The sequence below is a fragment of the Vulpes lagopus genome, chromosome 10 (assembly GCF_018345385.1).
Source record: "Vulpes lagopus strain Blue_001 chromosome 10, ASM1834538v1, whole genome shotgun sequence".
NCBI classification, from domain to species: domain Eukaryota; kingdom Metazoa; phylum Chordata; class Mammalia; order Carnivora; family Canidae; genus Vulpes; species Vulpes lagopus.
Genome location: NC_054833.1, coordinates 55,713,504 through 55,741,198, shown reverse-complemented (window position 1 = coordinate 55,741,198; position 27,695 = coordinate 55,713,504). Strand labels below are relative to the sequence as shown.

At 41.9% G+C, this 27,695-nt stretch overlaps 1 protein-coding gene across 6 annotated transcripts in view; it reads left to right on the top strand.

The window, feature by feature from the left end:
* The window catches only part of YAP1 (Yes1 associated transcriptional regulator), a 114,207-nt gene extending 87,067 nt beyond the window's left edge, over positions 1-27,140 (top strand). For 3 of the 6 annotated variants that reach the window (XM_041770300.1, XM_041770297.1, XM_041770296.1), the window contains 5 exons: positions 6,019-6,197; positions 8,228-8,275; positions 18,659-18,789; positions 22,294-22,406; positions 23,731-27,140. In XM_041770300.1, the coding sequence (XP_041626234.1) occupies positions 6,019-6,197; positions 8,228-8,275; positions 18,659-18,789; positions 22,294-22,406; positions 23,731-23,969 (710 nt within the window). In that variant the 3' untranslated portion in view covers positions 23,970-27,140. The remainder of the gene's footprint in view (positions 1-6,018; positions 6,198-8,227; positions 8,276-18,658; positions 18,790-22,293; positions 22,407-23,730) is intronic. The other 3 variants (XM_041770301.1, XM_041770299.1, XM_041770298.1) reach the window with 1 other exon arrangement.
* Positions 27,141-27,695: the final 555 nt, after the last annotated feature.

The following is a 27,695-nucleotide window of genomic DNA, read 5'->3' as shown; positions in this document are numbered from 1 at the left end:
CCTGTTTTGTTTCTTGCCTGCTTGTGAGGTCTCTGCTGCACCCCTTGTGGGTGCACTGCTCTTCTCTCTGTGGAAATGCTTGAGATGCTCAGAAGGTAAAGAACAGGATGCTTCTGGAGAGGAATCAATCCCAGCTTCAGTAGATAAACAAGGCAGTTTGAATTGGTCATTTACATAAGCGCTTTGTAAGGAAAGTTTGTAGCACTGCTGTATCCATAGGGAGCAGTATTTAGTGCACTCAGCAGATTAGATGGTTTCTGTTGCACATTTGGTGCAGACTTCTGTTCAACTCTGCAGAGTTCTTCCTTCATCTCTTGCTATCCTGTTTCTCCCTTCCTGTGTTTTGAATCATTTAAATAAGCTTAGATCCAAAAAAGATCGTACCAACCAATTCATGATGCTTTTAGCGTCCCTGTCATGAGTGATTACTACATATGGTATTTAATTTTAGGAAACAATGGGAAGCAGAGGATATTCTCCTCTTTATTTTCACAGTTGTGTTATTGTCCAGTTTTCACAAAGAATATATATTTATATTAACTTTTAAATGTTATACTAGTTAATAACCCAGTGTGGAAAGCTCGGAAGCTTTTCAGATGTTTCTTAAAAGATGAAATATGTAACAGTATATAGTTCTAGAATCTATTTTGCAATTAATCAAGTTTCATATTCCAGTGCTGCTTAACTTACTAATGGGGTATTTCCTAGCAGTTTCTTTATAAAATTAATTTATATAGTTGCTGGAACTGAAAACATTTTCCCCAATAGCTGTTTGTTCTAGGTTGCAATTTATGAGGTGTTCACTGCATGTGATGAAGTGTCAGATCATCCCCCCCAATTCATATTTAACTCGTATTATTGAAACGTAGCAGAATGTCTAAGACATCTCAGTGAGGAAGTGTACTGAGTGTCAGACTAGAATGCTGGGAATGTATTTCAGCAAAGGAGGAAGATGTCTTGGCAGAACTCCCTTGAGACTTAATCTCCACTACCCACTTTTTTTCCATTTAGATTTAATTGGAAAGACAAATACACATATGTCTGTGAGTCGTAGCATACTTAGAAATGAAAGTGGCTTGGCAAAATGGGAGAAAGCGAAGGGCAGAATGATTATCTGTAGGGGTGGAAATCTTTGAAGATTAGTAGGAATTGCTCTGGTGAGGGGAACCAAGTAATATGTATGGGGCATGTCCTGTCCTCCAGCCTGAAACATGCTTTACATGTATTAATCTTCGCTGTATCTGCCAAAGGGGCACATCAGTACCCCACATACCATTGAAAAAGTGTTGGATGAGTTACTGGATCGAGTCTGGTTCTAATCATGGTTGGTTTGACCATAAAGGCCATGTTTTTTTTATATCATGATGGTGCCTGTCAATTGTGCATCTCATGTTGGTGGCAAGTAGATGTAAACAACTGTGTTAAATGAGGTTGTTGATTGGTGCCTGGCAAATCTTAGCTCTTAAAATTGTTGGCTTTTTTTCTATCCACTCTCCTACAGAACACTAAACTACAAACCGTGATTATGAAAGTTTAAGATATTTATTCTTTGTAAAGACAGATCATCGATGAATATGATTTTCATTGGGCCGTATAAGAGACTAATGAAGCTTTGGAACAGTCTGGAGCAGCAAGTCACATTCTGTCTGATATCCTCCCTTTTCTGCTCCGCCAGACAAAATACTGAAAGGAGATAACCAAAAAGACATAACTGGGGTCATAAATTTTAAGAAATAATCTCTGTGGGTCAGCAAATAAAACCTACATAATATAGGAAGCAAGGGCAGGCAGGGCTGGGGTCCTGCCAGATTGAGGGATGTCGGCTCCTCAGGATGTCAGGAACTCAGAGTGTTAGGAACAAGGGAGATATGAGAGAAGCAGCTCTTGGCCCTGGCCAGCACCACAGCAAGGATTTGCCCACGTGTCCAGTCACACATTTCAGGAATCAACACACAGACCTTGTTCTTCTAACCACAGTGCCATTTAATTAGATCCCAATAAAAAAGCCTCAAAAAATAAGTGTACCTTATTGGGTACCAACACATAGCATGAATGTTGTAATTGAAGTTGTGGTACCTTGTGTAAATGAACAAAATAGAAAATCCAGGAACAATAAAATACAGCAATTTATTCTGTGATAAAGATGTTTCTCAGGGAAAGATATACTTCACATGAGTAGTGTTGGGACAAATAAGCATGAAAAAATAAAATTGTATTCATTCATGCCACATTTCAGGGTAAATTCCAATGGATTAGATTGAGTTGCCAAATAACTATATACAAAGGAAGCATGTAGTATGTTTGAATTAAAAAACTGATGAATTCCTTTGCCTTCTGGGTGTGAGGAAAACAGCTCACATTTCAAAACGATTGGTAATTTTGCTTAAAAATAAACTTACATGTAAAAAAACAGGGCAAAGTAAAAAGACAGATGGTAAACAGGGAAATTATTTGTAGCTTATATGTGACCACAGTTGTCTACCTCTAGTCTGTAGAGGTAAGATTGTCTAAAATAAGGAATGTAAAGGCTAATAACCCCATTGGAAAAGATAACACGGTTGACATAAAAAATACACATACCCTTATGATAGGACGGTGATGAAAAAAAATAGCAAAGTAAATCACACAGAGAAACCATTTCTCATCTTTCAGATTGGCAAAGATCCAAAAGTTTGGCAAGAATTCAGGAGAGAGAGATTCCCTTACATATTCCTGGTAGGGATGCAACAAAGTGCCAGCGGTGGTGTGAGAGGGAAGAAGGGAGGAGGTCTGGCAGTATAATTTGTTTTAACATTAACTTAGTCTTTCCCAACTAGGACTCTGCCCCAGGATACGGTAGCAAAACGACAGAATTGTGTATGGATGAGTTTATTCTGAAATAGTGAAAATCTGATAGGAAATTGGTTGAATGGAATACTAATTAGCTATTTTAAAAAGAAAATGGGAGAAAACCTCTATATTCTGTGCTGGGGTGATTCCAAGGATGTGTTATGAAATAAGAAAAAGGGGAAGTGGAGTAAAGCAGTCTTAGCGTGGATGCTACCATAGATCTACAAAGTCTGCATGTGTTTGCTTGGATTTTTTAAAATACACAGAACACTGGTGACCATTTGGGGCTGGGAAGTAAAGCAAGTCTCTAAGGTTCGAAAGCACAATGTCACAAATGAACCTTTATATGAGCCAGTGGCTGAGTCATATGGAGAGGAATTATTTCAGGTGACTGAACCACAGTGATTTGACAGTAGGCCCCAATGAAATATCTTTAGGACCAACAATGACAAATCAGAAACTTTATAATAGTCATTTTGTTGAGCATAAACTCATCACTCATGTTATTTGAAATAACTGCATACGTGTAGAAGAATGATACATATTCATGTTATTAGAACCATGCTTTTCAGGGCAGCCCTCGTGGCGCAGCGGTTTAGCGCCGCCTGCAGCTTAGGGCATGATCCTGGAAACCCTGCATCGAGTCCCACGTCAGGCTCTCTGCATGGAGCCTGCTTCTCCCTCTGCCTGTGTTTCTGCCCCCACCCCCGCTCTGTCTCTATGAATAAATAAAAATTAAAAAAAAAAAAAGAACCATGCTTTTCAGCATAAGAGAGAAAATATTTAGGAGATGAGAGAATCTAAGTAAAAACCCTGAGTGATACATACTGAGAATATTTATGGGTGAAATGCTGTCACGTTTGCTTGACAATCCAAGATGGTGGGTGGGGATAGAGGTGAAATGGAATTAAAAGGCTGTGTGTATTGATTGGAAAGCTGCATGACAAGCATGTGAGAGTTTAATCATTTATATTTTTCCTACTACTTTGTAGCTTTATTGGAAATTACTTTGAAACTTTAAAACGTGTTTAGAAGCAGGGCGACTGGGTGGCTCGGCAGTTGAGCATCTGCCTTTGGCTCAGGGTGTGATCCGGGGTCCTGGGATCTAATCGCACACCAGGCTTCCCCACAGGGAGCCTGCTTTTCTCTCTACCTGTGTCTCCACCTCTCTTTCTCCACCTCTCTATCTGTCTCTCATGAATAAAGAAGTAAAATCTCAAAAACAAAACAAAACACGTTTAGAAGTATAACCAGTGTACTCAGTAGCTCATTGAGTTAAGTGGAAATCATCACAGAAACTACAGGTACTTGAAATAGAACAATTATGAATTACACTTTCAGAATGTAGGACACTCAGGAAAAGCATAACTTAAAGATAAATTTACTGATTTTGAATGCTTCAAGAAAAGATTTAAACTAAATAACTTCAAGTCAAGAAGTTAGAAAAAGAAACAAAGCCTGGATGGAGAGGTGGTCCTCGGAGGTGAATACCCTCTGCACGTGTCAAGGGCCTCCATGGGCTGGGCTAAATGGAGTCACGGTAATGGTTGCTTCTGTGTCCATGTCGTCCCAGCGTCCTGGCAGAGCTGATCAGTCCTAGGTGGTGACATTGCTGGTAGGATTTGTATATTGTCATGTCTCACATAGGTAAATTTCTGCCTCAATATTCAGCCAATTTTTTTAGCACCACCATTGTGCCAGACCCTGTGCTAATAAGAACACACACATGACCAGGACACCACCACCCACCCCACCCCACCTCCGCCCCTGTGGCGGGATCAGGAGGGAAAGGTTCCTGACACGGTCATGGGCTCAGGAAAGGCTGGGCCGGCCGCTCCTGTCTCCTTGGCCTTTACGGCCAGGCACAGTAGAGGACACAGGTGTAAAGCCTGGGACTCTAGTGAGCCACAGGAGTTTGGTAGTGAGGGTGACAAGAGAAAGTGAGAGCAGGATGTTTAATTTCCCTTTCTCCTCATGTCCTGGCATCAGGATTTTGTTGACCTCATCTAAGTTACGTCAAGTGTTCCTTCTTGGCTATTCTCCAGAAAAGGTTGGAGGAGACATATTTTTCCTTCAGCGTTTGTGAGGTTGTTATGTATGGCCTGAGGTTTTCTTCCTTGCTGTGTATTAAAAACCTTAGTAGAAGTGGGGACCCAAATTTCACCTTAAACAGTTGAATACATGTATGAATCATTTTCATGTGATAATGCTTGCACCTGCTCAGGGCGGCTACCGCGGTCCACAGTTTGATCAGGGTTGTATCTATCAGTGACAAACTCACAAGTTGGAGAATCCCTCCGTTGCTGATAGTCATGTGGTGTTACAGGTTCCACCACAGCGACGATCGTGACCGCCTGGGCCGCGTGAGGTGACCGTGGTGTCACGTGAGACCTGCCATCCAGAGGCTCGTAAGCTTCATCAGGAGCACACGTCTCATCGTGTCATCTACTTGCTCTATGAGAGGTTCTGTGTGTATTCTAGGATATATTAAGGATTGATCATTTTATTTATTTTTGAAGATTTTATTTTCAAGTCCTCTCCCCACATGACCCTGGATCCCACCGCACGCTCCCCCAACTGAGCCAGCCAGGTGCCCTGAGGACTGAGCACTTTTAATGGACTTTGCTGCTCAGAATGCTTCGTGTCACTGGCTGTGGTAGATGTGTTTTTAAGTAAACTGGCTGTGGTAGAAGTATTTTTAATTAAACCTGTACTTATATTTTGTAGTAAATAACGTGTTCACATCAGTCAGATATCCAAAGTGACCCAAAAATATCTGTGCAACTCCACCCTTCCATCACAGAGCCCCAGGTCCAAAGCCAACACACGTTCGTGGCTTCTGGGCTGCCCGTCCCTTGCTGTGCTCTGGATGTGCATGGAATACGTATACCCCTCCTTTTTTTATACCTTCGGTTCCACCCTTGGCTTTTATCCGTACACATCGTCGACCGTTCACATTGTGGCTGATGCGCGCCCCATCTTGTCTCTTCAGTCTTGCATCTTATAAGGACCACGGAGGCAGCAGCCGTGATGATAAGTTCATGGAACCATTGTTCCAGTGGTGGGTTTTCAGGTTATTTCCAGCCTTCCTGCCATAAAGGCTACGTTGAGTATTCCCAGTTGCTTTTGAAAAGCTGTCCTTTGCCTTTGCTACCAGATTTTTAGGCTAGATGTTTTGCTCTGTTGCAGCCATGAACCAGAGAATCAGCCAGAGCGCTCCGGTGAAGCAGCCCCCACCCCTAGCCCCGCAGAGCCCTCCAGGCGTCCTAGGGGGCGGGGGCTCCAGCCAACAGCAACAGATGCGCCTCCAGCAGCTGCAGATGGAGAAGGAGCGGCTACGCCTGAAGCAGCAGGAGCTGCTCCGCCAGGTGAGGCCCCAGGTTAGAGGCCAGCCTTCCACTTTTCGGGGTGTGCTTCCTGTGTGTGGTCCTGGTGTTTTCTTCTAGCCTTGGTATCTCCAAGGGGGTGCTGCTCCTTCACCTGCTGGAGCAGCAACCCAGACACATTGTCTCCAGCTCCGCCCTGTCTTCATTCCCAGGCCCTCCCTCAATGCAGATGGATTTTTGCCTTCTGGGGCTACTTAGCTGTAGGCGACCAGACTCTGAGGTCTTCCCACTGGGAGTAAATCACTAAGACATTTCTCAAATAGGCAAGTGGTGGCAGCATTGCTGAATCTAAGATATTTTATTTCAAACATAGTACAAGTGACCCCAAGTTTAGAACTAGATCCCCTAGTGCCTTAAAATGTACTGCTCTGAATGTCCCTTTGAGAGGGCAGGTAGGACGGAGGTTTCCACGAGTCTTATCTCAGGATATGCTGCTGAGCTCCTTTGTCAGGAGATTAGACAGCCCCCTGGCAGAATCAGGTTTTTACGGTCTCTTATTTTGGGAGGGACCAGGCATGCAATCTTATCAGAGCAGTATATATTTTAGTTTTCATAAAATTGTTTTGACCATAGAAACAGTGCAATTTTGAAAGTAGGCAGAAGGTGCTTGTGCCCCGAGTCCTGTCCTCCTCAGGGTGCCTGGAATGGTCAGCTTCTCATTTTCATTTTTCATTGGCATTCTGTCCACAGACATGAAACACATGTATTCACTGTTTTTCCCACTAAATTGTAGCCTCCCAAGTGTAGAAATAAAAACATGACACTCCACTTTTCTGGACACAGGAGTGTCACTGGAAACGCATGGACGTGGTATGGTCACTGAAGTCTGAGCCCTGGGGATGAAAGATAAGCCCTGGAGGTCCCAGACAGACTATGCTGTCAGCCATTGGTCAGTGCAAGCCTAGTGCTTAGCACCCCGAGCGAGCCCAGAGACGAGAGAGCACATGTTCCCATGTTTCATGTCAGGGAGTAGTCTCGAAAGATGTTTTTTTTATCTGCCATCAACAAGGTGGAGAAAGGAATCGTATTCACACAATTTATTGTACCTCTGAGTTTCCAACCAATTACTAAAAGGAAAGATATATTCCATTTAAATCTTTATCATCAGAACAAGGTAGCACCATCAAGAGTATAATTATGCCTCTGTTAGAAGAGATCAGCTTACGAGCCTGTTTTCGATGCTTGCTTTTCACTTTGTTACTGATCACTAAATGGTCTTAGTACAGACAAGTCTCAGTGTCAGATATGAGTTGAAAACTGTCAAAACCAAAAAATCTTATTAAGAAAAATTATGTAATTGTTAATGTTACCATTCATCATTTTGTTGTATGCCATCAATCAGACTGGAATTTTTGTTTTGTTCTGTGATGTTTTGTTTTGGTGGGCAATGCTGCTGTTTATAAAACTCTTCCTTCAGAGAATTTTCCTAAGTCTTACTCTCTTCCTGTGGGTGATGGGTCCTAGACAAAACAGCTTAACTTCCTTTAAAGGCAACTTCTGTGTTTCTTCTCTGTCACCAACTGTGTTGTCTCTTCTCCCATTGAAGTGACAGACCTGCTCTATTCTCATACTAATAGTCTGTTTGTTAGGATTTTTTTGGTTTTGCTTTTTGGCAATCAGTATAAATTCAGCAAGTCTGAAGTTTTGGATTTCTATGAATTTCTTCTTCTGTTGGTTGCTCTTATCCCAGAATGTTGAGTTACATTTTTCCTGCTTCTAATATTCAGAAGCAAAGAACCTCCCTGACCAACATCACGTGTTTGAGGTTGAGTTTGAGTCTGACACCTAAAGCCTGCTGTCCTGTCCTCAATGCTATGCTGTTCAGTATTCCTCGGTTTCAGTTTGTTATGTGGTGACTCCGTTGGCTACTGTCTTCCTCAGTTGCTGCTTCTTGGGCTGGCTTGGGAGTTCTGTGCTATGGTGGTATGTCTGGATGAAATTTGTAAGTCAGCCTACATAGCCAAACCATGTGGCTTAAAGTAATTTTTATCCATCTTATTTTTTACTCTTAGGCAATGCGGAATATCAGTCCCAGCACAGCAAATTCTCCAAAATGTCAGGTAGGCTCTTATCTGATGTTCTAGCATTTAAAAAAAAAAAAAAAAAAGATATTAAATTAGGAAAGCGAGAAACTTGTGCTCCAGGGGCCTGTCCTCACTGACCGTTAGCCCAGGGTATAACACTTGAGCCATCTTCTTCCAAATATGTAACGTTACCATTGCCATTCCCAGAAAGTCTACACTGCCTGCTTCCTCCTGCTGCTTCCAGAGAGTCCTAGTGCTCATTTTGATTCCATGGAAGTCTTGCTCTATTACATATTGGATATGTATTATATCTTAGGTGTGCATCCTGTCAACCTTGGGGCGTGCCTGATTTTCATTTGCCTAGCTTAAAATAGTATTTATAATGATTTATAGGAATTAACCATTTGAACAGTAACAAAATGGCACAGATGATCTCCTTGGGTAGACTAAGAAATCCTAAGAGAGTCAAAATGGTACTTTTAGAGGAAAAATTCTTCTCAGGGCATTCCAAAGGAAGAGTATCTCAATTACCAAAAGAGGAAGCGTCTGCTTGGGTCATGTTTTGGGTTTTTTATTGTTTATCAACTTTTCTCCCGGATGAACCCCAGAGATTACTGGTTGAGAAAGCATCTTACTTAGATGGGGAGATTGTGGCTACTGTCTAACTCAGACATTTATCTGATTTAAGGGAAGAATCTCAGTCTTGAAAACAGATTGTCTGTCCTCAGAGTTCAAAAGATTTAAAGGACTGAAGAGCTAGGAGGTCATTGCCCTTTTTCCAGGTGGGGAGAAGCAACCATGTGCTGCCTCGAGTGCTCCAGGGCTGTTCTGCACGGAGCTAAAGATGTATGTGTGTCACAATGGCCTGTGGAAGCAGGGGTTGGCACAAGTCCACTCATTTTGGATACCGATTGCGTGCCCGTCATAGTATCATGCTTATCAAGTCAGAGACAGTTCCTGTAGAGACCAGTTAACTTTGAGAGAAGAAAGACTCTACTCCTTATCTCGTAAATGCCTTCTTTAATCAAGAAATCAAGAAAGGGATAACTCACGGAAGTTGTCTGATAGAGCAGAGCATATCCTTGCTGTGAGAGCCACTATTACCACACAGGACTGAGAAGAGCCCATAGCATGGATCTTTAAAAAGTGAAGATATTTTCCCTTGCTTTTGCTCTGAAGTGCTTCTGAAAGAAGGTTTTTCTTTGTAATAAATGAAGTGGAAACTAATATAGGAGCAGAAATTAACTCAAATGAGATTTGGGTTCAAGCAAAAAGTCTTCTATGCCCGAAGTATTTCGAAGTTTTTTCCCCTAATGAGATCTTAAACCGTAGATCTGTTAAATAAATACCTCAAGGTTTATTTCATACTTGAGTGCCAGTGTAAATGGTTCTTCTTATTAAAATTATCGGGAATTCTTAGATACTTGTTTTTAGTCATAAAGTTTCAGAAAAGGTGAGACTTATAAGTAACAAAATTTCTATTAAACTTACATGGTATTAAAATTATAGGCTTGATTCCTTTAGATTTATTTAAGCCAGAAAAGAAACCTGAAAGAGGTTCTTTAAAATCAACTTTGGAATATGTTAGATAATGAAATACTGATTTGCTACAGAAGTTTTTATTTGTCCATGTCTTTACCTGACAGTTGTGGGAATGTCAATAAATGTTAAATTTGGAGTGGCTCAGAATACGCAGTATATGGTGGTGGTTTTGTCGGGCGAGCATCTGTGTTCTCACCTATTTTCTTGATGGCTTTAAGGTGGATACCAGGAACTGTTTCACAAAGAAGGATCTTGTCTGAAGTGAAGATTGCTTTATGTAGCGTTGCCAGGGTAACAAGAAAGCCAGGAGGAGCTTTCCCATTCAAGGACCAGAGCATATAAAGAAATAATGGAGAAAAGGGGACAGATCCACTCAGTATTTGAGTGCCAGGCACTGCTCAAAGTTTTATTTTACTTTTCTAATAGGAATTAGTGCACATGAGTTTTTGCAAGCAACATGAAATCAGTGCCATTACTCTATATCTGTAATTATATACTTCATACACTGTGGGATGTGGAAAGATACCAAACTTCAAAATGTTTATGAAAGTAGTCATTTCAAAAGCTATCTTCTTATTTTTTTTCAAATAGGACCAACTGCACAGATGCGTAGTCAGGTTCTCTGGTCCTGTAAACAGACGTCAGTGTGGGCAAGGTTAATGCAGAGTTCTGGAAAATAAAAACAGCTTAAAGGCATAAGTATATTTTAGTTACAGGTAAAAATTATCAGCTTATTTTGTTAGGGTTTGTGTGCAGAATTTTGGAAAAACTTGTCTTTAGAGTACTTAAAATTTTTAATTTCATTTTGATTATTCATTACTTTTATGTTTCAAAAGCTATTTCTGTTCTTGGAAGAAACTTTTTGGAATTATAAATGTCATCTTTGCTCCTTGAGTTGAGCCTTTAACGCTCAATTTTCTAGCTGTATCTCTTTCTAGTAGATCAGTTACCCCTTGGTAAATTGGGAGACCCTTAGGGAGTGTTGGTTAGGGATGCATCACAGTTTTTGCTTCAAGGTCTTGTGAAACAAAGCAATTTGAAGAAGGCAGCACCACTGGGAGGGGGACCGTTTTTACCTTCTTGTGCCTGAGAATGTGGCTCCCCAGTACAGATGAGATGAAGTGAGATTGTGCTTCCACAGCCTGGCGTCCCCATTCCCTCCCCAGGCTATGGCCTCCTCGCTCTCTCCTTTCTTCTCTGGCTGTGAGCCCTCTTCTGTCCTGTCGGGCCCTGATTCTGCTCGTGTTTCCCTCTCCGCCCATTAAGATTGTCTAGGGCCTAGGGCAAAACCCATCCTCATTGCCCTTCTCAGGATTCCTGATACAACTTCAAGCATAGAAATAAGACTGCTGTGTCTGGATATCTTAATTTCTGAGCAAATAATTGCTTCAATCTTCATAAAATTATAGCTGCAAACATTTTGCAGTGAATGAGTACTGTATAGTTGCCGTTCCTAATGTGTAGTAATAAATACACGCTAGGATCAGTCACTGGTTCAGTAAGGGATAAAACCCGTCATATTCAGGTGGAGGGTCCTAGACCCCACACTGTTACCCTGCACTGGTGAAGAGGGTCAGATGTCCATAGTTTGGGCCAATTGGAGCAAAATAACACCACTGTTTAGAGCCACATGAAAACAATGGCCATCAAGCTTATTTTCCCTGAATTTAGTAACAGTAAAGAATTTGACTTTTTGTTCCTCCAAGTTGTCTTTCCTGTTAGCAGACACTAGGAAAGCTGTTTCAGAGTCCAGTTAACATTTCTCAAGATTATCTCTCCTCTTTTTGAAGTCCTGATATTGAATTAAACAATTTCATTTAAGTGTTTTCTCATGAATCTTTCAACTTTATTTTGGATAGGCACATTGGAAACTCTGTATAAACCCCACACTTGCAAACTCTGATTATCTCATTTGTTTTACTCATTAAGATAATGTTCTATAATTTGAAGAACATTAAAATAATGTTTATTTACTTTAATCGACATTATAATTAACAAAAATTACAGAAGACCTAATTCTGTGAGAAGGAATTTTGAATCCCAGGGTAGTGCTGGAAACAGCAAACTGTGAGTCTGTTTTGGAGATCACCTTTCAGAGTCTAGTGTCATAATAGTCTCCAGGTCCAGGGACACACACACTTTTTTTTTTTTTTTTTTTTTTTTAGTCAAAGATATTATGAAGTTTAAGATGATTTAGTAAAATGACACGCACATTAAAAAACAAAAAGCAGGGCAGCCCCAGTGGCTCAGCGGTTTAGCTCTGCCTTCAGCCCAGGGCATGATCCTGGAGACCCTGATCGAGTCCCACGTCAGGCTCCTTGCCTGGAGCCTGTTCTCCCTCTACCTATGTCTCTGCCTCTCTCTCTCATTCTGTGTCTCTCATGAATTAATAAATAAAATCTTTTTTAAAAAGACATTCTAAACATCGACTAAATGTTTTAATTGCTGGAGACATAAGGAAATATGCTATGGCTGTTGGAAGCAGTGTTGGAAAGCAGGGCATGATGAGGCCTGTCTTGAACAGCCGGAAGAAATGGCTTTTTTTCTCCACTCTTTTTAAAATTGTAGTGTTTGCTACACTGCTATCACTGAGACAAACTATTATAAGTTGTGTATTTTTAGAGTTACTCTCCATTTCTAAATTTGGATTTCTAGTTCACTAAACTAAACTTCCTTAAGCAAATCAATGACCCAGAGAAAAACAAACCAACGTGCACTTCTGTGCCATGTGTCACCCTAAAATGGAAGCGCAGTTACATAGCTTAGTGCTTCCTAAAGACAAAATTGCTTTAAGAAAGGCTTGAAAGTTGACATTGTGTTTTATAGAATTTTCTATAAATTGGAACCCTAACTTTTCACCTACCATGATTACTTTGAGATTCATTAATGTTCTTTCATTTTTCCGTTTTCCTAAATGTTTCCAGACTACTGACCACTTCTACCACTTTTCTCCTTATTTTTCTAAATAATGTGAACCAAAGTACTGATTTTATATGAGGCCAAAATACTTTAATGATCAGATATGTATTATCTTAAAGTGTCTTTTTTGACCCTGTGGGAAATGATGCTGCTATTTAAGAAAGAGGAGCGGAAAATACAAAGGACCAGTGGCTCGTGGCTGGATCCCGAGCCCATGAAAGTCCACTGTATACACAGGCAAGCTGTGTTTTCTCTTACAAACCACCCTGGAAAGTTCCCTTTGGACCAAGCCAGGACCGTCCCTTTTACAGATGGCTGTGGCTCCAAATGTATCCCAGATGAGCTAAGATTTACAAGCTCAATGGGAGAAGCTGCCACATTTTTGTATTATTACGGAAGAATATGAGCTAAAAATACTTGCTTCATTTAGAAAAAGTCAAATACTCTAAAAGAATTCTTTGACCTTTGAAATACAGAAGCATGAAAAAAAAAAAAAGAAATACAGAAGCATGATTAAATTTTGGCCAAATTTCCTATAACTTCTTCATTCTTGAAAATCTGTCAAACTATTTATTCTACCTTTAGGGGAAAAGAGAAGCTTAACAAATTTGTATTTTTAGCTTAGTATTCTAATTTTAGGCATTTTTTTTCAGAGTAAAAAAACTCCTTAGAGATAGACATAACTTTCAACATGAACCATTTCAACTGAAATCCGTTTTTACAGATGATCCAGTTAAGTCCCAAAGCTTGTTTTTGAAACAGCTAAGCCAGATTTACCCAATTACAAAATAATGTCCATATTCGTCCAAAGTGTGTTTTCCTAAAGCTACTTTATCACACTAGAGTAGACTTATATCCTGTATAGGTTTATATATATATATTTAAAACTAGTATAATGGAGAAAAATTTCTATGGAATGTATTTTTTAAATAATTTTTAAGAATTATGTAACCAGATATTTAAAAATTCAGATTATATAACTTCATTTCATGCTTATCCATATTAAATTATTTTTCTCTAAAGTCACTAGCAAAAGGTCTGTACAGCTCTGAAGCAAATTTTCAGTATTCTACTTCTAAAATTCTTAATTTTATGTAAGTGTGTTCACTCTCACATGTCAGTTCTTGGCTACGGATGCAGGACGTGTGAAGTTTCCTGTCAGTGAAAGCTGTGATTTCACTTGTGCTCCCCATGTTCTTCTTTCCTCTGGGATCTGATACAGGAAGGTGGGGAATAGGATGCTGCCACAGGTTTCTCCTTCTTAGAACTGTGTGTGTGTGTGGCACACGTAGGTGTGCTTGTGTGAAGAGAGCAGTGGGGGTTGATATGTTCATTCGAGCTCCATTCATCAGTCAAAAGGGGGAGGTAAGCTGGTCTGTGGTCCTGCCCATCAGTGCGTAGTTCTCTGTCTCTTGACCATTTGTTTCAAAAGTCAACAAAATTCTCTCATCTTCTTTGTTGAACCCAGTGAAATAAATTACATTAATAAGAAATGAAAATATTAAGAATTAATGACTTGGGGAAGTGGCTATCAAGTCTACTTTCAGCAATTTTGCTTCAGCAAATACTGAGCTATGTTAAGAATACCCATTTTTGCATAATAGGTGTACAAGTTATTATACCTCAGTAAAACTGTTGAGAAATCACGGAGGGGATCTCATCAGTCCTGTTCTATTTGCTAGAAGTTTGGAAACTGAGCTGAATATTCGTACCTTGATATGGCTCCTACCGTCTATATATATGTTATATGTGACATTATATTTGTGTTCGTGCCAGATTCGTCCCTATTTGGTTGATGATGCCATCAGCCTCCTCTTACCACCTGCAAAAGTAAAATGGTTTTTTCTCTTTGGTTCTTTCAGGCCCACTTTAGACGAGTCTTAGATGGGCCTTAGTCATATCAGATACAGACTTGATTTTGTGGTCCTCGAGCATCTCCTTAGGCATGTCTCCAAAGTAGCTTCCTTTGTGAATATGGATAGTTGGTTCTGCACCGCCTGCTGGCAGTAGAAACTCAGGTGTCAGACACAGCGACAAGTAGAAATTCGGCAGCTTCAAACAAGCAAAGTGGCAAAATCCAAAGTACCACAGGACAGTTAGCTTTCACTTCAGAAAACAATCTCAAAAAGTAGGAATTTTATCAAAAAGAGTAAAATAAAAATTTATAAAAACATTGTGAAAATAATTTATCAGTTTAGTAATGACTTACTGTTTAATGTCCTGTCTCGTGCTTGCTACATAGAAGGCAGGTGTGCCTTTGATAGTGGAAAGTGGAATACGAATGAGGCTCTTTTAAGGTATCTGCAGGCACTCCCATTGTTTGGAAGATCTGCAGCCACCTGTTCATCTAGAGCCTATGGTTTTATTCATTTTCAAATCTATTTCTGATTGTATCCTCATGTTTTAATAGCAGCATAACTTCTTCAGAGCATTAGAAGTTACTGTTTTATGCTCCAGAACTGTCCATTCATTCATTCAATGTGCCCTTAAGAGACAGAGAAGAAATAATTACAATAATGCATAGTAAGTGCTAAGAACATGTTCCATATATGCCCAAGACTGTTAAACCATCACTTCTAATCAAATCCGAAGGTGGAGATGAGATCGTCATGGAGAGTTATCTGGGGAAGGGAATGGGGTCTTAATAGGGAAGAAAGAAAGGGGTTCTAGTCAAAAAGCACATATGGAAGGACATGGCATTGAGGTCCTACTATAGCCTCACAGGGAGTGCAGGGCACTACTCTACGGTACTTACCACTTTGCAGGAGGAGATGGGAGGATGGAGAGCAGATAGATGACCTAGGTCCCCAGAAGCCACTAGGAGAGTGGGTTTGCTCATTAGCAGGAAGAGGAGTTACACAGACCCGTGGGACTGAATGACCCTGCGGGGATGAGTGGATGGCAAGAGAACCAGAAAGCCAGACTCCGTGATGTCTACAGTGTTCTCACTTCAACGGGAGAGAGGTGGGAATGGACTTGAAAGCGTGTGCCAGATGCTGGGTGGTGACCATGAGAGTGTGAGAAAACAGTGACCAAAGGACAAAAAGAAAAAAATTAGAGTGGTACAAAGGCCCATTCGAGGCCGAAGGCCATTAATTTATAATAGTCTGAGTAGCTGTTTGATTTTTCTCTAGCATTTCTTAGCAGTCTCAGTATAGAAATGAAGTGAGCACGCTTTTAACATTCATTCAGGGCAGCAGTTTGCTCTGTTGAGATGAAATTATGTGTGTATTTCAGGATGTGAAAGGGGCCTATTATGTGTATTTTACATGATCGGCTCAGAATTCAAGCTCATGGGGAAGGAGAAAAAGAACCAGGAATTGGCCCATGAAGGAAACAGAAATCAAAACCATAACCAGGGCACCTGGGTGGCTCAGGTCATGATCTTGGGGTCCTGGGATGGAGCCTGGTGTCCAGGCTCCCTGCGCAGAGAGTCTGCTTCTTCCTCTGCCTTTCCATTTTCCTCCTCATACTCAATCTCTCTCAAATAAATAAAATCCTATAAAAGAAACCCATGATGAGATACCACCTGTGAGAATGGTCCAAATCAACAACACAGGAAACAGCAGGGGTCAGCGAGAATTTGGAGAAAGAGGAAACTTCATGCACTGTTGGTGGGAATGCAAACTGGTGCAGACACTCTGGAGAATAGTATGGAGGTTCCTCAGAAAGCTAAATATAAAAATACCCTATAATCTATCTTCCAATTCCACCTCTGGGTATTTCTCTGAAAACAACAACAACAACAGAAACCACTAATTCAAAAAGATACATGCAGCATTTTGTACAATAACAAAGTTGTGGAGAAAACCTCAGTGTCCATTCAGCTGTCAATCACTTAACCAACTTAAGCGTCCATCAACAATCGAGTCGATAAAGATGTGTATATCTTGCCATTTGTGACAACATGGATGAACATACAGGGCATTATGCTCAGTGAGATAAGTCAGAGAAAGACAAATACTATGTGATCTTACTTCATAAGTGGAATTGAAAAAAAAAAAACAACCAAATTTACAGAAAATGAACAGATTGGTGGTTGCCAGGGGGTCAAAAGGTTCATACTTTATACAGCATGGTGACTATAGTTAATGATTATAATTATTAGCTATAGTTAATAATACTGCATAATAAATACATATTTAAAAGTTAAGAGAATAAATCTTAAAAATCTTCATTCGAAGAAAAGACTTTTTGTAACTGTGTTGTGATGGATGGTAGCTAGACAGATGATTGCTATGGTCACTTCACAGTGTGTACTAATACCAAATCCTTGCATTGTATACTTAAAACTGATGCAATGTTGTTATGTCACTTAAACCACTATTTTATTTTTTTAATGGGAAAAAGAGCCAGTCGATTGGAATCGTAAGAGACGAAGTAGAGTCCCTGAGGCTGGAGGGCAGATAGAGTGGGATTGAGGTCATGCAGGAGCTGGGTGGGAGGAGAAAGCAGGGTGAGTGTGTGCAAGATTTCTTGGGGGTGAAATCGCTATACCCATTCCAGAGTTGCTGGAGATGCAGGACCCTCAGGGGTAGATTATTCCATAAGCTTGATGCACTGATAGTGATCGTGGTGCACACGGTTCAGGGAGGTGACACGCCGGTCTTCATCCCAGGCTGGCCTGCAGACTTAAGTCCCATGGTCTCAGCCAAGCAAGCAGGTGATTCAGATAGGTGGAGGTGAAGGTCCTTGGGATCCAGGTCGTCGAGGAGCTGCCATGTGACCTAGTAATTAATCTGTAAATAACAAGCTCTAACAGCATGTCTTACAACTTTTGTACTATTGAAATGGTAATGAGCATAAATGGTATTTTAAGATAATTTGCAACTACAGTAGGATATGAAAACGCTGTCCATGGATGCAAAGTAAGAGGATGGCAAATACAACTGTTGTCATCTGTGTTTGAAGAGAATGCTGAATTTCAATTACGTTAGTAAAAATAAAAGTGAATCTTCTTCACCCAAATTCATAGACCCTCTGCATTCTGTCATGATCCTTCAGTTAAGAAACCCCAGTGTAAAGGACGGTGTATTCAGCAGGCCTAAAGCTGAGTGAAAAGCAGTGTTTTCTGCACGAGGCGGAATTGATGGTTTAGGAGTCGGGGTGCCTCAGGTGTGCCTTCCTGAACAGCCAGGCAGTGTCCTTAGCAATAAAAAGCCACATTTCTAGTCAAATCAGAAAAGCCAAGGGAGAAGGGAGCCTGTGCTCCCACAAACAAGAGGTTAATGGGAGTGTGAGAGGCACGGCAGGAGCTGTTGGGGTGCCTGGGTGGATGAGAAAGGTGAGCGAGGACAGTGTCAGGATGGCCGGATGAGGTGATGTAGCTTCCAGGTCCTGGACACATTTGAGACTGAGGCCTGGGCCATTCGGACGGGCCCTCTAGAGCCACTTGGGTGGTAGTGACCCATGGTCTTTGCTGAGCAATCCAGGTAGAGTCCTGCTGAGGATACGTTGGATGGCTCTGAGCACAGCTGAGGATGAAGGAGCGTGAGGTCAGGTGCAGACACCGGGCAGCCGGGGGCACTGGTGGCTCACGCTTATCGCCTGGTGTGGTTTTTTCCGACTTTGCCTTGACTCCTTGGTGCTGAACAAAAAATCAGCTGAGGGTTGGTGAGTAGAGAGAAACTGTAAGAGGCATTCTTTTTTGAAAGACCACACTTCCCATCCTTTCCCATAGGACAGGTTTGGGAGGGTCTGCCAAAGTAAGAGAAATAACAAAATGAATTTAGGGAATCCTGTGTATCTGTTCTGGGGTTTGTAAGACAAGATAGACTTTGAATTTATGTGACTTAGTGCAAAAGAACTTGGTGTTTCTGACCGGGTAACCTGTTAGTTTTGACCAGAGTTTAACACCTGAACTCTGTACCTGGCACGGTCATGTGCATTTTATTTCTTTAAATTGAATGATGAGTTTGTTAACAGTAGACTGACCATGTTGCTGTTTGTTTTTTCTAGGAACTAGCTCTTCGTAGCCAGTTACCAACACTGGAGCAGGATGGTGGGACTCCCAATCCAGTGCCTTCCCCCGGGATGTCTCAGGAACTGAGGACAATGACGACCAGTGGCTCGGATCCCTTTCTCAACAGGTGGGTGGGAGCTGCTTGTGGGTTTCACGGGAGTCCCCTCAGGGCTGGTCCTGACCCCATGAGTAAGTACCCTTGGGGGCCAGGCACTGCACTGTGAATGACCCTCACCAATGACAAGCCCTGTGAAGCTCCAGCATTCGAAGCTGGCTCCTGTGGGAGGACCTGGGCCATGGGGACTCATGGAGGACTTGTTCCCAGTTATGTGTTTGCTTCTGCCTGCGCTGTGAAGCAGCACAGTGATGTAATGTGGCAGTCGTGAAGGAAGGCATGCAAGGGGGGTCGTCCTCTGGAGCAGCCCCAGTGATGTGGGACCTGGTCTTCCTGCAGCAGCTCCTGAAGGCCACATGTTTTTAAGGACTGTAGCTTAAGGACGTGAAATGTACGGTGGTGCCTCCTGTAGACACACTGCACAACAGGCAGGGGCTTGTGGGTGCTCTTCAGTGCACTTATGGACCGCCAGCTTCAGGCCAATGCAGATATGGTGGCCTCATGGAGCTGTGGTGAAAGCTGCTCACCCACAGGTCCTACTCCTAGGTTTGATGACCGTTCATCCGCTTAGGTTGTAAAATGTTCATGGAATTTCAGTTTGTTAAAATATGGAACAAATACTTTCTTGTCTTTGTACTTTTTGGTTTTCGGATTTTTTTTAACTAGTTTTAAACAATGCACCTTTAAAAACATTTAAAGGTCCTTTGGTTTAGGAAAGCTATTCTCTTACGCTTTCAGTTCTCAGCAGGTGAATTGCAAACTTCATGATCTTAGAAAAACAAGATTTTGGGACACCTGGGTGGCTCAGCAGTTAAGCACCTGCCCTCGGCCCAGGGCGTGATCCTGGAGTCCCAGGATCGAGTCCCACATCAGCCTCCCTACATGGAGCCTGCTTCTCTCTCTATGTCTCTGCCTCCCTCTCTCTCTCTCTTTCTCTCTCTCTCTCTCTCTCATGAATAAATAAATAAAATCTTAAAAAAAAAAAAAAAAAAGAAAGAAATTTCTTTTATCCTACCAAGACATGCAGTCCAGTCCAGTAGAATTTCCATTTGCTCAGTCTTAGAATTGGGGTTGGGGGCCTGGTTTTTTAGGTTTGATCTTGAAGACTGTCTAAGATGTGTTCTGAGTTTGTGGTTCTGCCAAACCTGAGTGTGTGTACACGAGGCTCTGAACATAGACAACAGTGAATCAGGAAAGGTCAGAGCCACATGACTTTTCCCCCCACAAGGAAGCTTTCAGCTTGGTGTGATTGCAATGTCCATCTTGTTGGGCCTCGTGTGGCCCAAGGGTAGAGGCAGACTATAGAATGTGGATATAGGCTGGGCATCCTTTGTGCAGATTCTTCCTGAGAATGTCTCATGAACACTAGGTGTAGTTTGAGATTCTGTCTCTTGGTAAAGGTCACTGGGTGTCAGGTGATCGGCATTACTAGGACCAAGGGCAGAATCCTTTTTCCAGGCTGTATGGTGCCCCCTGTCCTAAACCCTCATCTGACGTACCATTTCTCTCTTGGATTCATGCATATCCTGGAGGCTTCACACTGACCACCAGGTTGACTCTCAGCCCTGGCACAGAGTCCCCCTGTCCCCCAGGACCCCAAGATCCTGCTTTCCCATGCTCCTTCTTTGTTCTCAAAGCACTTTGCTCACATAGCACCTGAGTATAGTTCATTAACACACATGTTCATCTGTCTCCTCAACGTTATGAGTCTCTCAGAAACCATCATCTGTAGGTTTTTGTAGTTGTCTCTCTGTCCTCAGAGCCTGAACTCATGCCTGCTCTGTGTGTTTGTGGGAGGCATGGGCCGGGGCCCTGGGCAGAGAAGCAGCCCCCATGCTTGTCTCGTGGCTCCAAAAGAGCTCCGCACAACCACGTGAGCTCAGCCTCTCCACCGCAGCGTCTGCGGTGTCCGTCTGTGCTCTACTCTTCGCAGCGGGAGTGCAGTGTGACCAGGCCCCTTTCCCAGATCCAGGCAGGATGGAACACAGTGGTACAGTGGACAAATGGTCTTAGAGGCAAATTTGTGTTTTCTTGGGTCTTTGTGAGGCTTTTGACTCTTGCCAAAATCTGGCAGATTTTAGAGTAATCCATGGTTTCAATATACACAGTGAGGGGAGGGAGGACAGGGTAGCTAGCTCCTTTGGGTAATTAGGGAAGAAATTGGGGGACTGAGTTTTCAACCTTGAGCAACTGTTACAGCTTATTTCTAAGGAAAGCTTAGCTGTTTTTGTTTTTTAACTTTGTGTGAGCTAAATAGTTACCTAAGTTTCCAGGCTTGGAGGAAAGTTAAAGTTCACATCCTGGTCGGAGATCATCAAAAGTACCAGTCACCTTTATTTGCTGTACAATTTTCTAGAATTAGCAGAACTCCAAATCCTGTAGTCACGCCAGCTGCTGTGTGTGTGGCACTGGCTCAGGCATGTGTTCTGTGTCTGTGGATTGAGGGGATATTGACCACACATGTGTAACCATTTAGCCTCAAGTTAAAATCCATCTTCACTCGTATTTTTCTGTTTTTCCTGAGGGTGTATACCTTAGAATTGTTGGCATGGTTGGAGTTTTATTTATTTTTAAGATTTTATTTATTCATTTTATTTATTCATGAGAGATACAGAGAGGCGCAGAGACACAGGCAGGGGGAGAGCCTGACATGGGAGTCGATCCGGGGTCTCCAGGATCACGCCCTGGGCTGAAGGCGGCGCTAAACCACCGAGCCACCTGGGCTGTCCAATGCTTGGGGTTTTAAATCTCTTTTTTAGCTGGAACTCTCAGGACTGCTGTGTCATGCTAAATAAAGTGTTTGGGGTCTTTCCCCCTAAACAGAAGAAGCAAGAAGGCAAAGCTGGGGGAGGTTTGTTTTTTTTGTTTGTCTGGTTGTTTTTTTTTTTTTTTTTTATTGGAGCTTTATTTTAGAGCATGCACACAGGTTGGTTGGGGGGTGATCTGGAGCAGACACCTCACTGAGCGCAGAGCCTGCCACAGGGCTCATCCTGCAACCCTGAGGTCACGACCTGCACCCTAATTGCCTGAGGCCCCCAGCCTCCCTGAGGGGAGTTGTTACCTTCTCAGTGGTGACCCCTCCTTTTTGGCCCAGTTCAGAAAGGCCTTGTGGGTTTGTATTGGGTTGATTTTTCCTTGGCTTGAGCTCTTGTGTACAAGGGGCTGCATCTGAGTCCCCTGCAGCCTGTGCGGACCCACTGGGGATATGATAGAAGCCAGATTCAGATGGCATGACAGGACAGCACACAGAGAATTTTCTGTTCTCAAGGAAGGCTGCGAGCCTCTCTTCTGTGCTTTCCTTGCCACCAGCCCCAGACTCGTGGAAGAGCTATGCCTGCCTCAGGGTAAACGTGTCACATCCCACCATGGGTCCCTTGTGAGCCCCGGGGGCTGGGTGATGCTTGCTCCACACACTATAGGCAGGAGTCTCACTGACCCTCTTAGAGAATCGTGTTCACCTTTACATTGGAATCATTTAAAATGTTGGTGTAGGTCTTGAATTCTCCTGTTTTGTAGTGGCACCTACCACTCCCGGGATGAAAGCACAGACAGTGGGCTGAGCATGAGCAGCTACAGCGTCCCTCGAACCCCAGATGACTTCCTGAACAGTGTTGATGAAATGGACACAGGTAGGTGTCCTCCACGTGTCTAGGCGGTCGGCCTCAGTGACCACCATTGTTTCTCCAGGTTGGGGGTGGGGGTGGTCACAGGTCTATGAGCAAAGGTTATTGAGAAGAAAACCAGTCACAACCCTGCAAACTTCCACTCCCGTTGAGCCTGCTTTGTTTCTTCATGGCCATTTGTAACTGATGTGTGTTCTGTTTTCCCACATAGACAGCATGGCTCTCTTTGAACAGAACTGATGGCAGAACTTATTTTAGCACTTCCCATACTAAGCCATCTGGCAGGGCAGCGGATGGCCCTCACGGAGATCCATATGGATTCAGTGTCTGCCTCCATCTCCCCCAAGGGCTTGGGGTCTCAGGAAAGCAGGCGGGGAAGGCTGCCTGGTTGTAGCAAGAGCTGAGCAGAGCAGGGTGGGGGCTGTCTCCTCCCATGGCTCACCAGGTGACCCCTGACCGCCCTGTGCTCGGGTCTGAACCCGGAGGGCCAGAGTGGCTCTCCCGCTGGCCACCTCTTTGGCCGACAGCTCCTCAGAGTGTTTGGCGCATCTTTTCTGCCTGTACTCCTCCTGCTTGTGGCCTTGGTGTGTCCTCCAGTACTCACCACCCCTCCTCTTCATTTCCCTGAATCTGAGATCACCATACCCCAGTGCCTCTGAAACTGTCTCTTGCCCATCATGCTTTTTTCCTTGTCCTCTCCCCAACGTCTTCATTCTCCAGAACCCTGGAGCTCTCACTGGGCAGTGTCCATGTTCCTGGAAGCTCTAAGGAATGTTAACGTCATGTTCAAGAAAGGCTTCCAGGCCAGATAAACCAGGAACCTCTAGAAGGAAAGCTAGAGAGATTTTGTATATTCAAGGACTCAGGAAGCTGGTTTGCCATTAGGAGTGTGACTTTCCCAGAGCAGAAGGCAGTTTTCATCTAGTCCTTCTTCCTTCTTTTACAGTTCCCCCATGTGCCAGGTAAAGAAAGAGGCGTCTGTGAGCATCATTTCTATATTTTATCTACCGTACAGTTTGACCTGGAGAGTCTGCAGTGATGCTCTTGTGTGGCATTCTTGTTCTCTCTCCCTTGCTGTCCATAAGTTTTTGAGGGATTTTTATTTTTTCTTGTGAGACCTTTTGGTGCCGAGCACTTAGTAATAAAACATCGAGCTGTTGCTTCAGCATCTGCGCACATGTTAAAACAGAAGTAAACTTGGTATTTTGTTTTCTGCGAGCTGTTTAACCTAAAGTAAACTGTGGGAGTTGGCGCAGGAGGTCGGTCTCCATTCATTTCTGGATGCTCACCTAACGGAGCTCTGATGTCTGCTTTTCTCCATCCCAACTAGGTGATACTATCAACCAAAGCACCCTGCCCTCCCAGCAGAACCGTTTCCCAGACTACCTAGAAGCCATTCCTGGGACAAATGTGGACCTCGGAACGCTGGAGGGAGATGGGATGAACATAGAAGGAGAGGAGTTGATGCCAAGTCTGCAGGAAGCTCTGAGCTCTGACATCCTTAACGACATGGAGTCCGTGCTGGCTGCCACCAAGCTGGATAAAGAAAGCTTTCTCACATGGTTATAGAGCCCTCAGGTAGACCGAATTCCAAATCTGTGAAGGATCTAAGGAGATGAGACGTGTATGCTCGAAATTTCCAAGTAAGCCAGTCGTAGTCTTCTGGCTGACACCGAAAAAGATGAACAGACGTCCAGCAAGATTCTTTCATCCACTATTTTGCTCTTCGTGTCCATTGCTGCTGTTAATATGTTGCTGACCTCTTTCATAGTTGGCTCTAAAGAATCAAAAAAAAAAAAACTTTTTTTTTGTTTCTTTTGCTATTATAACTACTGTTCGTTTTGGGGGCTGGGGGAAGTGAGCCTGTTTGGATGATGGATGCCATTCCTTTTGCCCAGTTAGGTGTTGACCGATCATTTTAACTAAATCCTCAGACTTGGAAGTCAAATGCTTCATGTCACAGCATTTAGTTTGTTCAGGCAATTGTTTCTTCAGCTGCCTTTGGCCAGTGGAGAAACATGACTTACTGGTCTGCCAAGCTAAAAATGTCATATGGATATTGAGTCCTTAATGCTGATGTGATGAGCTAGCTGAAACCAAGGCTGAAGACTGTTCTGCTTTCCCTCACACTGCTAGCATTAGTCACAGAGTGACCTTGATTTTATTTTAGGAGCTTCTGAGGCATGAGACAGTTTCCATAGAAATATATTAATTATTGCCACATACTGTAGTATAGGTTTTGGTGGGTTTTATTGTGGGTTTGGTTTTTTTTTTTTTTTTTTTTTTTTTTTTTTTTGTTCGTTTTATTTTGTTTTGATTGGTTGGGTTGTGCTTTTTTTGTTTTTGTTTTTCCCCCAGAACCGAGACAAATTACCATAGTAGCCAATCTGTTTATAATTGTTGCTTGGTGCAGTTATTGTAGTTCCTTTGGTAAAATCTACATTTCCTGATTTTTTACCATCTTATTTAAATCTTGATTATCTGCTCTCTCTATATATATATACCCACACACACACTTATAAGGTTTATAATAGTGTGATAGCAGAATGTATCTTTTTTTTAAGGTTTCCATACTTTCCAATTTATTTTAAAATGGTAGTTTTGAATGTATGTATTTAGAATATGTGACTAGTAGTTTATATCTCACGGTAGTGTAAATCTGATTGAGACAGTCTGCAGACATTAGAGGTAGTTATTCTAGAAAGCATAGTGTCTGGAGGAGTACTATATGCACTCTGGGCACACAGTATTGTCTGATGAATTTGAAAGAAGCAAACAAGATACAGCTTTATTTTCCCTTGACACTCCCTTGGACTAATTTTGAACCTTGATGGGAAATCACTAAGTAGGTTCATAACATACATGGAGACTCGCTCCTACTTCTGTATGCTGAGAATTGACCCTGGAAGTATATATAGAATACTGCCGAGGGTGTGAGTTAGCTGGTAAAGTGATCAGATTAATTAATGTATATCAGTAGTTGAGTTTAGCAAAGAAATAGAGATAATCATGATTATACTTTTATTTTTACAGGAAGAGATATAACTAGAGTATGTGTCTACAGGAGTAATAATAATGGTTTCCAAAGAGTATTTTTTAAAGGAACAAAATGAGCATGAATCAACTCTTCAGTATAAGCTATGACGGTAATAGTTGGTTGTGAATTATAGTGGCACCAGCTAGCACCTCTGTGATTAAGGGTCTTTCAATATTCTAGAATAAGTCCTTATTTTCAAGGGTTTATAACCGAAGAATCATTTTTCCTAGCTAACACTGCTATGGAAAGTCTCATCTTGCTTCGGAAGATAGATTAAGTATTTTGACCCTTCAGTTAGAGGAGTGTGAAAGTTGGGAGTGAGAAGTTTTATATTAAGTACTTTGAGTGCTCAAAAAATGCAATCACTGTTCTATATAATGAATTCATAGGTCAATCATTCGTAATCATTGACTCTAAAGCTTTTTATTAAGAAAACAGCAGAAAGATTATCTTGAAATTAAGTCTGAGGGGAAATGGCCACTGTGCAGATTTTTTTTTTATATAAGAGCAATAATGAAATTCTACCTAGAATGCATAAGTGAGGGTATGAATGAGACAGCATGTTGTTCTTTTCTCACATGCTGAAGGTCAAAGCTACTTGGAAGTGCTTACGTGTGCCAATAAGCCACAAATAAGATCGCATCTTACACGTCAGCAGTAGCTTTAGATCAGGGCAAGGGTGGGGACGTGGGAGGGATCGCGAGAGACTAGGGGGACCTTGATAGAGAACCTGATACGTGTCTTTTTCTTCTGTTGTCACAAAAGGCAGTTGTTCCTAAAAGTTCAGTCACTTGAGTTACACCTGCGTCCGCTGTGGCCCCTGGCGCTGACTGAAGGGCGCCTGAAAGTCCTTCCTCTTTCTGAATCTGAATCACAGCCTTGATTTGGTCTCTCTTGTTCTGTGTCCTTGTTCTGATGTCAAAGTGTTTAATGCCTTCTGGGTTGTACTGGGTAGTGTTGGGATAAGATTTTAACTGGGTATTCTTGAATTGCTTTTACAATAAACCAATTTTATAATCTTTAAATTTATCAGCTTTTTACATTTTGTGTTCTCTTAGTTAGGGCTTCTTAGATGTACTTGTTGATAGAGCACGCTGATTTGGAGTTTCAGATTTTCCACAGCACTACTTGTGGTAATAAGTATTTTCTAAATATAGTGCCTTTTCTAGGAAAGGAAAAAAGGACATTAAGGAAGTGACTTTTATATACAAGTAATGTTGTTTTAAGTATTCATATTAAGTAGATGCATCCTATAGGGAGCTTGGCAGAAACACTGAAGAATAACTAATTAACTGTAATTCATAATTCATACCAGTCAGTGTTGAAACTCATGACGCAGAGGGGGAGACAGTACCCAGGGTTAACAGCTTCGTGGCTTTTGCACATCTGAGAACTGGGGCTTGGATGAGCTTTATCTTTGGCAAGCATATTTTTATAAGGATTGTGGGTGTGCCTATTTTAACAGTTGTTTTCTGTATCATGAAAAGTATTCTCCACAATTTAAATGTTTTTATATTAGAGAACTCTTTAATGCACATTTGTCAGAACTATATACACAGTACCCGTATTACCTTTTTATGTCTTGTTTTAGCTGTAAGCATGCTGGTATGTTAGGTACTTACATAAACTGTTACATTACTTTTTCTTTTGTAATCCCTGTTTGTGTGTTTATGTGGCTCAAATATATTCTTTCTTTAAGCTCCTCTATGTTGTTTTTAACAATTAATATACGTAAAACATTTTTGGCTTCTTAATGGTCTTCTAATAGAACAATTAAAGGACACAGAAATGAAAGGTGACTGTACTAGTAACTGGTACACCGTTCACACATGATTAGCTTGGCATCTGGAAGCTGGATGGAATTCTTTGAACGTGATACTTTGTGTTCTTCAGGTAGACTGTCCCCATCAACGACCAAGTGTCAGCAGAAATGTGCCTCCTTCATTCTGAAATGACCTCATGACACATAACAGCACAGAAGAAACTGACCAGGGCTTCACAGTCTTTCAAAATAGCCTTTGGCTTTATTTCTCCAAAATACTTTCTCATGATCTCCAAAATAACACATTAGTGAAATAGTTATTGTTTTACAAATAAAAGCATTCACAAATTTAGGTGGTGGTAGGTCTTGAACTTTGAATAGAAGACTTGTCTTTGACAGTGGTTTTTTTTCTGTGCTTACATGTATAATCATTGACACATCAATTTTATTGAGGGAAATCTGAAAACTTAATATTTTGTTACATGTAATTTCTTTG